Below are 13,745 nucleotides of genomic sequence, written 5' to 3' on the forward strand. Positions count from 1 at the left end.
AGTTTTGCAGCTCCACAAAGCAATATTGCAGGTTCCACAAGCCTGAGAGGAAGGAAGGGGAGGTGGGGTGGGGTCATGTTAATGTTACCTCTCCACTATGGCTTTGACAAAGGATGTGAAAGGGAAATCATGTTTAACCAATGTATTGGAATTCTTTGAAAGAGTCATGTGCTGTGGATAAAGGGGAACTAGTGGATGTACTGTACTTAGATTTCCAGAAGGCATTTGATAAAGTGCCACATCAAAGACTATTGTGGAAAATAAAAACTCATGGTATGGGGGGGTAACATATTGGCATGGATAGAAGATTAGTTGGCTAAAAGGAAACAGAGATTGGACATAAATGGGTCTTTTTCTGGCTGGCAGGATGTGATGAGAGGTGTGCCGCAGAGATCAGTGCTGGGGTCTCAACTTTTTACATTTTAAATAAATGACTTGGATGAAGGGACCAAAGGAATAGTTGCTAAATTTGCTGACAACACAAAGATAGGTAGGAAAGTAAATTGTGAAAAGGACGTAAGGAGGCTACAAAGGGATATAGATAAGTTAAGTGAGCGGGCCAAGCATAATGTGGGCAAATGCGAAATTGTTCATTTTGGCAGGAAGAATAAAAAAGCTTATTATCTAAATGTGAGAGATTGCAGAGCTCTGATGTGCAGAGGGATCTGGGTATCCTAGTGCATGAATCACAAAAGGTTAATATGCAGGTACAACAGGTAATTAGGAATTTTATCATTTATTGTGAGGGGAATTGATTACAAAAGTAGGGAGTTTATGCTTCAGTGGTACAGGGCACTGGTGAGAACACATCTGGAGTACTGTGTACGGGACTGGTCTCCTTATTTAAGGAAAGATGTAAATGTGTTAGAAGCAGGTCAGAGAAGGTTTACCGGACTAATACTAGGAATGGGCAGGTTGTCTTATGAGGAAAGGTTGGACAGGCTAGGCTTGTATCCGCTGGAGTTTAGAAGAGTAAGAGGCAATTTGATTCAAATATATAAGATCCTGAGTGGTATTGACAGGAAGTGGAGAGTATGTTTCCTTTTGTGGCAGAATCTCGAACTAGGGGTCACTGTTTAAAAATATGGGGTTGCTCATTTAAGACAGAGATGAGGAGAATTATTTTCTCTCAGATTGTAGTAAGTCTTTGGAACTCTCTTCCTCAAAGGGCAGTGGAAGCAGAGTCTTTAAATATTTTTAAGACAGAGCAAGATAGTTTCTTGATTAACAAGGGAGTGAAAGGTTATTAGAGATAGGCAGGAATGTGGGACTGAGGTTACAATCAGATCAGCCATGATCTTATTGCATGGTGGAGCAGGCTTGAGGGGCCGAGTGGCCAACTCATGCTCCTAATTCATATGTGCTTATGTATATTCCTTAGTCTGGATCCTTGAGACTGTTAATGTTTCAACCATTAAGAATTTCAAAAAAGGTTTCAGGGTCCTTTGTCCTAGCAGGTTGGCAGTCTCCATTAGCTAGGCCTGGCTTAAGAAATGTAAATAGCCTTTGTCCTTTGGAAGTTGGTCCTCTGCAGCTCACCAGGTTGTTCGCATCTCTTTAGAGTTAAGGAGATGGCAGCTTTTCTGAATGCCATAAAGTTCCTTACGTTACAGTCATAGTCAGCCATGGCTTCACTCATTTTAAAATCTTTGTCCCGTTTTAAAAATTTTATAAATTTGCAATGATGATATACATATTTTATAAAAACATAAAGTGAGGTCTTAGCCACCTGACTTACCTCGCTGCCTCAGGGAAAAAATGAATTCTATCTCTTTTTTTATATGTGGCCTTAAGAAGGAACAATAGGAGTGAAGGAGTATACATGCATTCTATCATTCATACTGGCACATCAGACACACAGCTAATGGGGGCAATGGCAATTCCCTCCTGCATTTTCTTGTCCTGAGGTTTAATCCTGGAGCAGCAAAGACATTGTCTGGTCCTGGGATGTGAAAGGCTTAGATGACTTGGGAAGACTCAAAATTCATCTGTTGGGGAAGTCTTTTCAGGGTTAGATTTCCAAGTCCCTTCAGCTGGGGGTCAGGCTTAAGCAAAGCCATTGATTTTAGACTCCGCCTGTCCAACTCCTGATTAAGTATCCCCAAAAGGCTCTGGGGGCTTTGCAGTCATTAGCACTCAGGGGGCGAGTGAGGGTTAAGCTGCTCTGGGCGATTGGCAGAGAAATGCTGGGTATCTCACTCTGAAAGCCAGATCTTTTGGTTATGGGGCTGAACTGCTCTTGTCCAGTTTAGCTCCTGCCGGTCCACTTTGGTAACCTGTGGGCTCAGCTGTTCAGGTCCAGGGACCGTGGTTAGGCTGATTGTCTGGAGATTAGGGTGTTTTAAAGGGTCTCTGACCTCGAGGAGATTCCGGTTCAGGGTCCGGCTCAGGTGCTAGCACAGTGGAGAGTTCCAGCTTCTGTTGCTAGGTGCTTTGGGTTGGCATGGCAGCAGGCGGGGAATTGGCTCCTGAACTTTGGTCAGTCTTTCTGGGGCCAGATGAATGAAAGATGGCCTTCTGGCAGGGGTGTCTCCAACAATCATATCGAGTAGGGCTACAGTGCTGTAGCCTGATGGGTTGTTATGGACCATTTTAAATATGGTGGGTAACACTGTCCACTTTGTGATTCAACATTAATGTAGTTGAGCATGGGGTCCAATCTGGCTGGGGGTCCCTCTGTTGGTCAGTTGCATGGTAGATTCAGAGTCTGTTGGGAGACTACTGCCATCTGGTGGATGGTCAGCTCTTGCTGTACCTACTGGTGGCTTTTCAGCTAATTGAAGCATCACCCTCACTCTTTCTAGGCCAAGTGAGAACTTTCCTGGCCAACATTTAAATTTAAAGCTACTAGCCAGACCAATTAACGTCTTCCTAGCTGGGGCCCTTGGCTTTGGTGGGGGACACTATCCTTACTTGTTCCATTTCCCTGGAACACTTCTGCCCTCAAGTGGATATGTGGCTCCAGGCACATTCCCTTGTGGCTTTTTGACGGGGTAAGACATCTCACTACCTATTTGCTCATCCATTTGGGGATGCCCTTTGTCCCTATCTAGTGTGGGAAAGAAGGTTTCCGCTAGCCCTACTTCAGGCAAGTCCTTAACCTTTCCTTTCCAGACTTAATAACCTGCCTTCCTTCAGGCTCTTTGGCTATTTGGGGCATCCCCCTCACTACTTCTTCCCCTGCTTTAGGAATTTTCTGGGCCCTATTAGATTCACCAAGTATCCCAGAATTTATGTTAGATTCTAGGGGCCTTTCCTGGACCTCAATTTTACGGGCCCAGCTTCAGCCTTGCTACACTGAAGCAGACCTTGCTCAATGTTTCTGGATGCTATTTCACCTCTTTTGGCCTCTTTTCTTTCACTGGCTAACACCTTGCTACCAGCCAAATCGTTCCCAAAGGGCAAATCAATTCCTGCTATTGGTAGCTTAGGGACAATTCCTACCATGACAGGGCCTGAAACAAAGCCACACTCTAGGTGGACCTTATGGAGGGGTGCAAACATAGATCCTCCTCCCACTCCACTGATCAGGGCTTTGACTTTCATGGAGGGCTTGGGGGTAGGTTAACATTCCCCACCAACATTAAGGATTGAGTGGCCCGTGTCCTGAAACAGTACAACAGACTTGCTCATATTTTGAGACAGGGAGGATGACACTATTCCTGACAGGACAAAACTCTGGAAGCTCTCAGGGAGTTTCTCCGGCTCAGACACACATAGTGAGAACCTCTGCCAGTTCTGCTGCACTACCTGTTGGGATGTCCTTCAGGGGACTACTCATATGAAGCCCTATTTGGCCAACAGGCTTGCTGCGCAATCTCCAGCACTCAGGTCTGAAATGGCCTATTTTATTGCAATGAGAACACACTGGTGTCTGGGGGTTCTCCTTTTGGGCTTCTTGCACCCTTCTTTGGTGCTTTCTTTTCTGGTTGGGGCACCTTTCCTATCTAGAATGCCCTACTTAACTTCCCAAGGCCCATGGGAGGGGTCTACCTGAGTTTCTAGGCCTATGGGTGAGATCATAGCTGTCTGCTGTGACTGCTGCATCCTGGGCTGTGGGGATTCCCTGCTCCTCTAGGTGTATTCACGGGTTGGAGGGTAGACAATTTTTGAATTCCCCCAAAGTACCAACTCGTCCAAACCCTCATAGAACCCCTAAGGATTATTTGAGATCTTATCCGTTTTTTGAAGGCAATTTGCTTCAGCCGTTCAAACTCGATGTAGGTTTGTGTGGGCTTCTTATGAGCATTCCAGAATTGTTAGTGATATGCCTCGGAGGTCAACTGATTGACACTTAGGATGACAGCTTTGGTCTGCTCATAATTCAGGGACAATTCAGGGGGCACCATGGAGTAGTCCTCTTGGGCTCTCCCCGACAGATCTCCGACGGCCTTTTTAGCTGTTGTGCTATTTTCTCAAATGTGGCAAAAGGTGATTCCACATCACTCTTTGAATTTGGGAATAAATCTAACATATTTGAGGGCCTCACAGGGCGGTTTCCAGTTAGGGAGATAGGGGGTGCTACTGGATAAAGAGAGATTCTCTCGCGCAGTTTCCAATTGTCAGTTCTTCCTAGCCCTTTTGAGCTGCTAGCTCTACTTTCAATTTTTGAAGCTGGAATTCTTCTCTCTCTATTCCTCTTCCTCCTTTCCTTTCTTTTTCCCTCTCCTGAGTCTCTTGTTCTCTCCCTCTTTCCCGCTCCTGAAATTCTAGCTCCAATTTGAGCATTTCCAGCACAAAATTGGGTAGGGGAGGGGATCTGGTGTCACGGCTGAGCTCTACGTCAAACTGCTCTCCTGCTAACATGACATCCAAATGGTCTCCCAACAACTGGGTCAGTTCACTTCTCTTCACTTTGTTGGGCAATTTTAATTATACCTCCCTAGCTACAGCTTTCAATTGTTCTGTGCTAAGGCTGCCAAAGTTTCACCATTTAAATTCCCCTGCTGAACAAACAACTGGGCATCAAACATTGCTATTTTCTTAGCGTTAGGAGAAAAGGAATTTGCTGTTATTTTCATTTTAGTTATTTGAATTTTAAAATTTGTTCCAACCAACAAGATTTCCCCTTAGCTTCAAATTGGCTTTTATCAGACTTGGCTCACCTCTTAACTTGGACTCTGGTCAAATTCACATTGGGTTTTCCTGGATTTGAGCTCCCAATTTATGTTCCAGACAGGAGGGGATTTAATTTAAACAGCCCCAATTTCTTCTCTTACCATCTGTTCACAAACAGAATGGTGTTCTGATTTTGATCTCCCCCTTTATAAATGGTGGCGTATTTCCCAATCCCTCAGTTTTGGAGTGATCTAAATTTATTAAAAAGCACACAGCAAACACGCAATAGGGTAAACTCAGAGGGTTAGTTGAGTCGCACAAAAAATGCAGGAGAGGGATGTCACTACGTAGACCCCAGTGTATTCATACAATAAAAAGAGGGATAGAGAAGGAAAGAATTATAGGGAAAAGACTATGCAGCAAAGACTTAATGTTTCAAATGAGTCCAGAATCAAAGTCCAATGATGTATTCTTTCACAGGGGTTGGCAGGCTGAAGTCTGATGCTGGGTAATTCACTTTTCCAGTAGAGATGACCTCCATGATGCAATAGGCACATAGAGATTAATTAGTCTTGTAGGCGCTGGCACAGGAGTTCAGGAAGTTCCAGTTGAAACGGCATAGATGGGACCAGGCATTTAAAACTGGATGGAGCTCTTTTTCTGAGCTGCTGCTTGGTTGATGGAAGATATCAGATTGAGTTTTGTAGCTCCCATGAGGCAATATTACATTTTTCACCAGCCTGAGGGGGAGGGGATATGGGAGCAGTCATGTGGCTTCCAAATCTCCACTTTGGCTTTAACAAAGGATGTGTATTCCTCTGCCTGGATCCTTGAAATTATTAATGTTTCAACCGTTAATAGCTTCAAGAGATTTCAGGGTCCTTTGTGCTAGCAGATTAGCAATCTCCTTTGGCCAGGCCTGGTTTAAGAAATGAAAGTGGCCTTTGTATAATTCCCTTGGAACTTGGTCTTCTGCAGCTCACTGAGCCATTAGCATCTCTTCAGAGATAAGGAGGTGGCAACTTCTCTAAATGCCAAAAAGTTCCTTCTGTTTGAGTCATAGCCAGTCATGGCTTCAGTCATTTTAAAGTCTTTGTCCAGTTTTTATAAATTAGCCTTGATGATGTATATATTTTATAAAAAATACAGAGTGAGATCTTAGCCCCCTGACACCAATGCAGATTTGAACGTGCTAGCCATTGTAACTGAATTGAACCAGCTGATCACAAGATTGCTTAGTAAACAGTCACTGCGTGATATGTGTCATTGCCAGGATACCAATGCTGAAGCATGGTGTAGGGGGAGACGTGAGTGGAACCTCGGTGTCCTGACCTCTGATTTCAGAATGGGGTGGATGCCGGGCTCTGCCCACTGTGTAGCATTCCCTGCGGGGCACTAGCTCCCCACCAGCAGGGGTCTTTGGCTCAGGAGAACACCAAGGCAGGCAATCGGTTAGCCCTGGGGGCCCTCTCGGGATAACAAACAAAGTCCTTGGAATGCTATGGGTGGAGCACCAGCCTGGAGTACATCTGATTAGAAATCAGGAGTTAGGCTCTCGATGGTTTCCTGGTGGATCTGGAGCATTGACCGTGAATGTCCATAGTAAATAGATTGTTTCTCTGAGCTAAGTTCTTCTGTTAATGTTTATGAAGATCTGATGCCAGTGAAATAAAAGAATCCTTGTTTTATAATCCTCTTGCAGTTTGTGTGCTTGAATCACACATTACATCTAAAAGCTCACAACTCTTGAATACTTTTATGACTCATAATATGGTTCAGGGCCACTTGTACCTTCTCCTCCAAACCAACTTTGGCCCTTAGCTTCTCGTCTCTTGTTTTCCATTAATTCGCCCCAACTTTGTGATTTTGTTGAATGCAAAGTAAAGTATTGGGTTTCTGACTCGTTATAACAAATTATGAAGCAATCTCAACATACAGCACCTATCAACTCAGTTTATAATTCACCTATAAACTCAATATACAGCACCTACAAACTCAGTTAACCTGGTGTATTCTATTTTAATGGATCAGACCACAGTCTGAATTTTGAGAGTGAACAACAGTCATTGAGGTTGAGGTTAACCTGTTCAGATTGTAGTTAAACCTTATGAATTAAGTAAAAAATCTGAAATAAGAACTCAACTCTCTTTGAAAACTGAAGAAGGTGTATCAGCAGGCAAGATGAAAAAAAGGAGTCCAAGCAGGAGGTACACAGTGGAATCTGTGGCAAAACCTTTATACCTGCAGAAGAAACATTTACATTTAGTTTGCATTGAGGCTTGCTAATTGACAGAAAAGTTTTGCTCCTAAAAGCTATGAACAGCAGCAGGAATATCTCATGGCATGTTCCAAAATAACTTTTACATACAAAATGAGATTGTTTTTTCAAACAACTTTGCAAGTTATAATCAACCCTATCTGAGGCTGAACCTGACTGCGTGCAATCTTGCCACCCTGCTTGGTCCGAAGACGAGTTTCCAACCACAAATCATCTCCAACATCAAAACTACCTAATTCCACCTCTGTAACATCTCCCATCTCCTCAGCTCATCTACTGCTGACTGTTACCTCTAACTTGACTATTCCAATGCTGTACTGGGTAAAAAAGCACATAGATAACATTGGACTTAGGGATAGGAGTAGGTCATTCAGCCCTTTGAACCTTCTCCACCATTCAATAAGATCATGGCTGATCTGGTTGCCACCTCAACTCCACCTTCCTGTCTGCAGCCCATAACCTTCAATTCTCTTGACTAACAAAAATCTATCTAACTGAGTTTTGAATAAATTAAAAAACCCAGCCTCCACTACCTTCTGGGGAAGAGAATTCCACATACTAATGACCCTCAGAGAAAAAAAATTCTCATCTCAGTCTTAAACAATAGACCTCTTATTCTTAAACTATGCCCCAGTTCTAGTTTCCATACGGTGGCCTCTCATTTTCCATTCTCTATCCATAAACTTGAGTTTATCCAAAACTCTGCTGCATGAGTCCTAACTCGCAGCAAGTCCTGCTTCACTCATCAACCTTGTGCTCACTGACCTATATCGACTCCCAATCTAGTAATGCCTCAATTCTAAGATTCAGTCATGGCCTTGCTCTATTTCTGCAACCTTCTCCAGCATTACAACTCTCCGAGAATTCTGTACCCCTCTAAATCTGGCTCCTGCTTATCCCTAATTTTAAATTGCTTCACATTCAGTACCATGCCTCCAACTGGCCTGGCCTTAAGCTCTGCACCTACCCCACTCCCCACCCTTCCAATGTCTCTGTATGTGATTTGGTATCAAATTTTATTAGATGCTGCTCCTGTGAAGCACCTTGGGATATTTTACTATATTAAAGACACTATATAAATGCAAGTTTTCATTGTTATGGTGTAGCTGGAAGGTGGCTAAGCTGCTCTGAGCTGTCTATTAATTCTGTTATGGGCTATCACTGATGTACAACCACAGTTCAGTGACAACTTTTTTTCACATCTTTATGTCCCATGTGAGATAGTGGATAGAATCTTGTGTTCCCACTGGTGGCAAGCTTGGAGCTGGGAAGTGTTTAGGCAGGGTGGGATGGACTGGAACCCTGCCGCCTTCCCACCTCCACCAGAATTAAGTACTGGGCAGGAAGGCCCATGGTCGATCTTCCTGCCCCATCATCAATCGAGGCCCTTAAGTGGCCAGTTAATGATCATTTTAGGGTCTCACCCCATCACCACTGGCATTAGTCCTGCTGGCAGCTGGGTTATCACCATGCGGCATGCATGACAGGTAAAACCATGCAGCCAGCTTGTTGGGGCTAGGGGTGGGGGGGATACTGGCTCCCATGATCAAAGGCACTCAGTGCTTGATCATGGGACTGGACATCAGGAAGGGCAGGGCACTACTGAGAGCTATCCCCCTCGCCCTTGCTGCTGACCCTCCCTGCATCCCTACCCCTAAAGACCCCACAGCGCCAAACCCCTCCCTTCCCCACCCCACATTATTTACCTGTGGCATAGGTCGCACCACGATCCTGGGACTCTGGTGCCTGTCCTTCTGGCAGCAGCCACAGCCTCCGCAGTGGTGCTGCTGAGCACAAGAGCTATCAGCCTTTGATTGTCCGGCAGCTCTCAGTAGGCGAGGCTTCTGCATCTCAGGGTTTTGATTCCAGGTGACCTTTCCACTGCCTGATTGGTGTTTGATTCAGTGGGCCTTCATGGAAAGAGGCAGTGCAGGTCTCTCATAGAGGGAACGAGACCCCCAATGCCTCAACAAAATTCCACCCAGTATCTGGCCTCCGCTCACTGTTGCTTTACAGAAATGCAGCTGGAAGTAGCAACTCAGAAGACAATGCATTGTTGGGTAAATTCCCAATGTATTCCTCTAAATATATGCACATTGTTCCTCATACACACTACACCAAGCTCTATGCTCACAATTACTGGCATGCTGTCCATTGGTCATGTTATATAGTGTATAATTTAAATGCTACCTGTATCTTAGACATTTGAACAGAATAATCCAAAGGTATTTCAATAATCACTTCTAAGACCGAACTACAGATGTTCATTAAATAATGTTATTAATGCCGACATTAAAAATAAAAATAAGGTCCTGTATCCCATCAAAATAAAAATAAGGTCTTATATCCCATTAAAAAGTATTTTTTACAATGAATTAAATTGGAACTGCTGTAACTACTGTTTCTGATATTTGCAAATTAAATCCTGAACATCCAGCACCTCATGAATGGCTATGAACTGAATGACTGGTCCTGTTTTTTGTGCTGTTGATGGAGGAAGGAATGTTTGGCCAGGGCATAAAGAGAACTCTCTGATCTTCCTGAATAAATGGCCTTTCTGATTGCAGAAGTATACCTCAAAACCAATGACAATCTTTATGTGGGAGGCTATGATATGGGTCAAGGCATTGTTGAAATTCAGAGATGGACATTACATTGCTGAGGTATAAAATATTTAGCATGATCTCCATATGACAAGGACATTCTTATACTATGTTGTTGTCTAAGTGGTCACTTATTAGCATAACCACTCCTATGGAGTGCTCCCAAGGTGAAAGACTGCTGTCACTCATGTTCAGTTAACTGACTGGTGATTCCTGAGTGCTCAATCTCACAATTGCATCGGCTGCAGATGGCAGTATTTTGGTTGCTGCCAGGGCAGTTTGACCTAGCTGGCATTCTGTCACCATGGACAGCATTGATTGGGTTTGAGAGGGTGCAGAATTGCTCACATCCTGAGAGAGGGCATCATGTCTTGCTCCCATTGTGTCACCGCCACTTCCATGGGCCTGTGGCTCATCAGTATCACTGATCTGTCAAATAGCAGACTGCAAGAGAGGAGGTGATACCTTAAAGCTATTCGGTCTACCGGTATCTCCAAAGTGGTATCCAGAGGCTGGATTGTGAACATTTGAGCTTCCAACAAAAGGTACAAAGGCTGTTAACATGGGCTCCTAACTGCAACATCCCTGGAGTTGGCTTCACAATCCAAGGTAGACTCCAGAGTGGCAATGTCACGTGAAATGCCACCACACAAGCTGGAAGCAGACACCTCCATTCTATTAGCCATGATTGTGAAAAGCCTTGGCAGACCTTGAAAAGGTTTTGTGAGACAAGCAATTTTCTTTTCAAGTGTGGAGCTCTTAAGTCAGTATCTCTGTCCTTTTGGCAGAACTGAGACAGGGATTTGCTCTCTGGCCCCCACGCCCGCCCCCACCCCCACCCCCAACCCATCCCGACTCTCTGGCCCGCTCACCCACCCCCGACCCTCCAGCGACCTCACTCCACCCGACCCTCCGGCCCACTCACTCCCCTCCCCCCCGACCCTCCTGCCCCCTTACTCTCCAGTTTGTGGCTTACATCCATGACCCTGCAACTTGAAGCTCCTCTTGCTCCAAACTTACTCTCCTGCCTTTCACCACTCCACCTTGTGAGGGATCAGGAGAGGGGTAGCGGTGAGCAGGGGAGGCAGGGAGCTGGCAGGGAGCAGGCAGGTCAGGGGGCCTGATGTGCTGCAAGTTCTTGGAATGATGCACCTGGCACAATTGATTTTAACCATCTATCACCAAGCCAGGTGCAAGTCAATCTTTGTAATCTTTCATCGAGACTTCCAGGGAGACCTGGGGTTGTGTCCAACTTGTTTCTGGAAGAATTCCTCTTGCAGCAAAATTATAGAACAACCAGGGAGCAGAGATGTCAAGCTTCCTTTTAAGAGATCTATTCTGACATTTAACAAGGCTCTGGAGACATGCTGTAAGTTACACCTAGAAAACAGGCAGTCTTTCTGGTTCCTGATGGGATCAAGTGGGAAGCCCACCAATCTGATGTTAATGAGTTCCAGGTCTAAAATTTAGGGTGCACATAAGGTTCACCTGTTTGAAATCTGATCTGAGTTTAAACCTGCTCCCTTGTTTTAAGTGATCAAAAACAGATTGCATATTAAACAATGCAACAGGCTCCAACTGTCACTAATTGATTCCTCTACATCATCATGATAAATGGTTGAATGTGATCTTTATGAACGTACAAACAACACATTTTTCATCACTCTTGTTCAGCTAAAAATCTCAACCCCTATAGCTCTCAGATGTTGAAACGTATCATTCTGCTTCCACTTACTGTGGGAAAAGAAAGGACCAGCTGGGGAAAAATCCAGGATCTCGTGTAAGCTATAATAATGCTATTAAGAAAAAAATAATCAGGGTAACAACCTCCTGATACCTGAAACATACAAAATAAATCTTTGATTTTTATTTGTTCCTCTATGACAAGTTAAATGTAATGGAACATCCAAGGTATGGGTCATAATTACTGAGGGAAAGGAATACCAGGTAGAATTGTGAGAAGGTGTGGAGGAGGTGATCAGTGGTATGGTCAAAGGGGTAGACTTGAAAATGGAAAGAGATGTAAAGGGGTCTGGGATGAAACAACCATAAAGAGATACAAAAACATACAAACAATGTACATTTTCTTTAGTGTTCTCCTGATCAACCACTAGAACTTCCCTACTGCCCCTAACTCCACCCTCCCACCCCAATGTCTGTCAACCTTTTTACCACTAAAACTCTTCATCCGATCATTTGTTACCTACAGACTGGACTAGTTCAATAATTCCCTAGCAGATCTCTCATCTTCACTCATGCTAACCTTCAGCTCATCCAAATCTCCACTACCCATACCCTATACTGCGTCTAGTTCCCCTTGCCATTGATCGCTGTTCTCGCTGACCTACATCATCTCTTAGTTCCACCAGTTCAAGTTTAATATTATGCATGTGTTTAAATCCCATCATGGTTTTGTTCGCCGTATCTCCAAAGCCTCCTCTGCTGTTACAATCCCCTCCCATCCACCAGTCGAACCTGAAGCTTATCAGACAAGTTGAAAACAAGATGTTCTCCATCTCCATACTTATGGTGATTTACCTTTTTAATTTCCCTTCTATTCCACCATTTTCTAGCATTATAATTGTGAATAGGACCCATAAAGAACATCATCACTGGCAGTAATGAATGGAAGATGACAAAAGATCACCAATGATGCTGTACTGGAAAGATAAAATGTGCTTGCACAAATCCTTCTTCAACTTAATTTTGACCATGTGTTTTTCCACCTTTATGTCTCTACAGAAGGAGCTTAATACAATAGAAATTTCTTTGCAGAGATTAACCAGCCCAGCTAGATTCCTCTTATGACAGCCATCAATGTTACTCTATGTTTGGTTAATAAGAGATGCACTTGATCACAGAGCACACTATTAATTTTCCGACCCTTCATAATACAGATTGCCTTCTTGTAAGTCATTTCATGCAGCAATCCTGCTCCCAGTACTGCCAACAAATTTCAATGACAGGCTGAACTGGAAATTTAATTTGTGGCTATGACTAACTGGAGCGTTAAGGTGGGAAACAGGAACACTACCATCTGTGTGAACAGCCCTTATGCATGTTTGTTACTGACAGACTGCCCAATGTAACAACTTTTTCATAAACACACATTTCAGTTCTTCAACATTCATTTATACTGTAGTGTTCAATTTGTACTAAATTGCAAATAACTTAAAAATGTGTAACACATTGAGAAGAAAAACTATATAGATACTGGTGGCTTTGCTTGCTATGGAAACCCAATTAACTATCAATTGTCTATTCTGTTCCCGTATCAATAAGAGTTTTCAGAGAAATCAATCCTTTCATCATGTAGGACAAGTTTCTGAGTATTACTCCTGTCCTAAGTTCAATTGGGAAGGGAGTTCTCATTAACACAGGAATAGTCTGCTAACCAACAGGATCACGCAGCATCTTGTGCCAATTGCTTTTTTGCAATGGTTCTGTGAGATGTGGCATCTGACCAGTAACAGCTCCGTACAGATCTTGGTGAAGGATTTCAAGGCTTTATTCTGTCTTCACAAGAGCAATTCCCATCAGGTTAAGCGTATATCCGATAGGAATATATGAACAAATGAATTAGAAGCATAAGTAGGCCATTCGGCACCTCCAGACTGCTCCGCCATTCAATAAGATCAGGTACCCCCAAGTCCTAGTCTTTCCCACTAGGGGAAACATCCTTCAGCAGCCACCCTGTCAAGTCCCTTCAGGATCTTATATGTTGCAATAAGAACACCTCTATCTTCTAAACTCCAATGGATGCAGGCTAAGCCTGTCCAACCTTTCCTTGTAAGATAACTGCGTCC

The 13,745-nt window shown here is 43.8% G+C and overlaps 1 protein-coding gene across 1 annotated transcript in view; it reads right to left on the reverse strand.

Annotated features, from left to right (window-relative positions):
* The window catches only part of slc13a1 (solute carrier family 13 member 1), a 71,828-nt gene that overhangs the window by 23,290 nt on the left and 34,793 nt on the right, over nt 1-13,745 (reverse strand). The window contains 2 exon segments of the mRNA XM_041215644.1: nt 7,215-7,299; nt 11,675-11,776. Of these exon segments, the coding sequence (XP_041071578.1) occupies nt 7,215-7,299; nt 11,675-11,776 (187 nt within the window).

The sequence above is a fragment of the Carcharodon carcharias genome, chromosome 21 (assembly GCF_017639515.1).
Source record: "Carcharodon carcharias isolate sCarCar2 chromosome 21, sCarCar2.pri, whole genome shotgun sequence".
Classification (NCBI taxonomy): Eukaryota; Metazoa; Chordata; class Chondrichthyes; order Lamniformes; family Lamnidae; genus Carcharodon; species Carcharodon carcharias.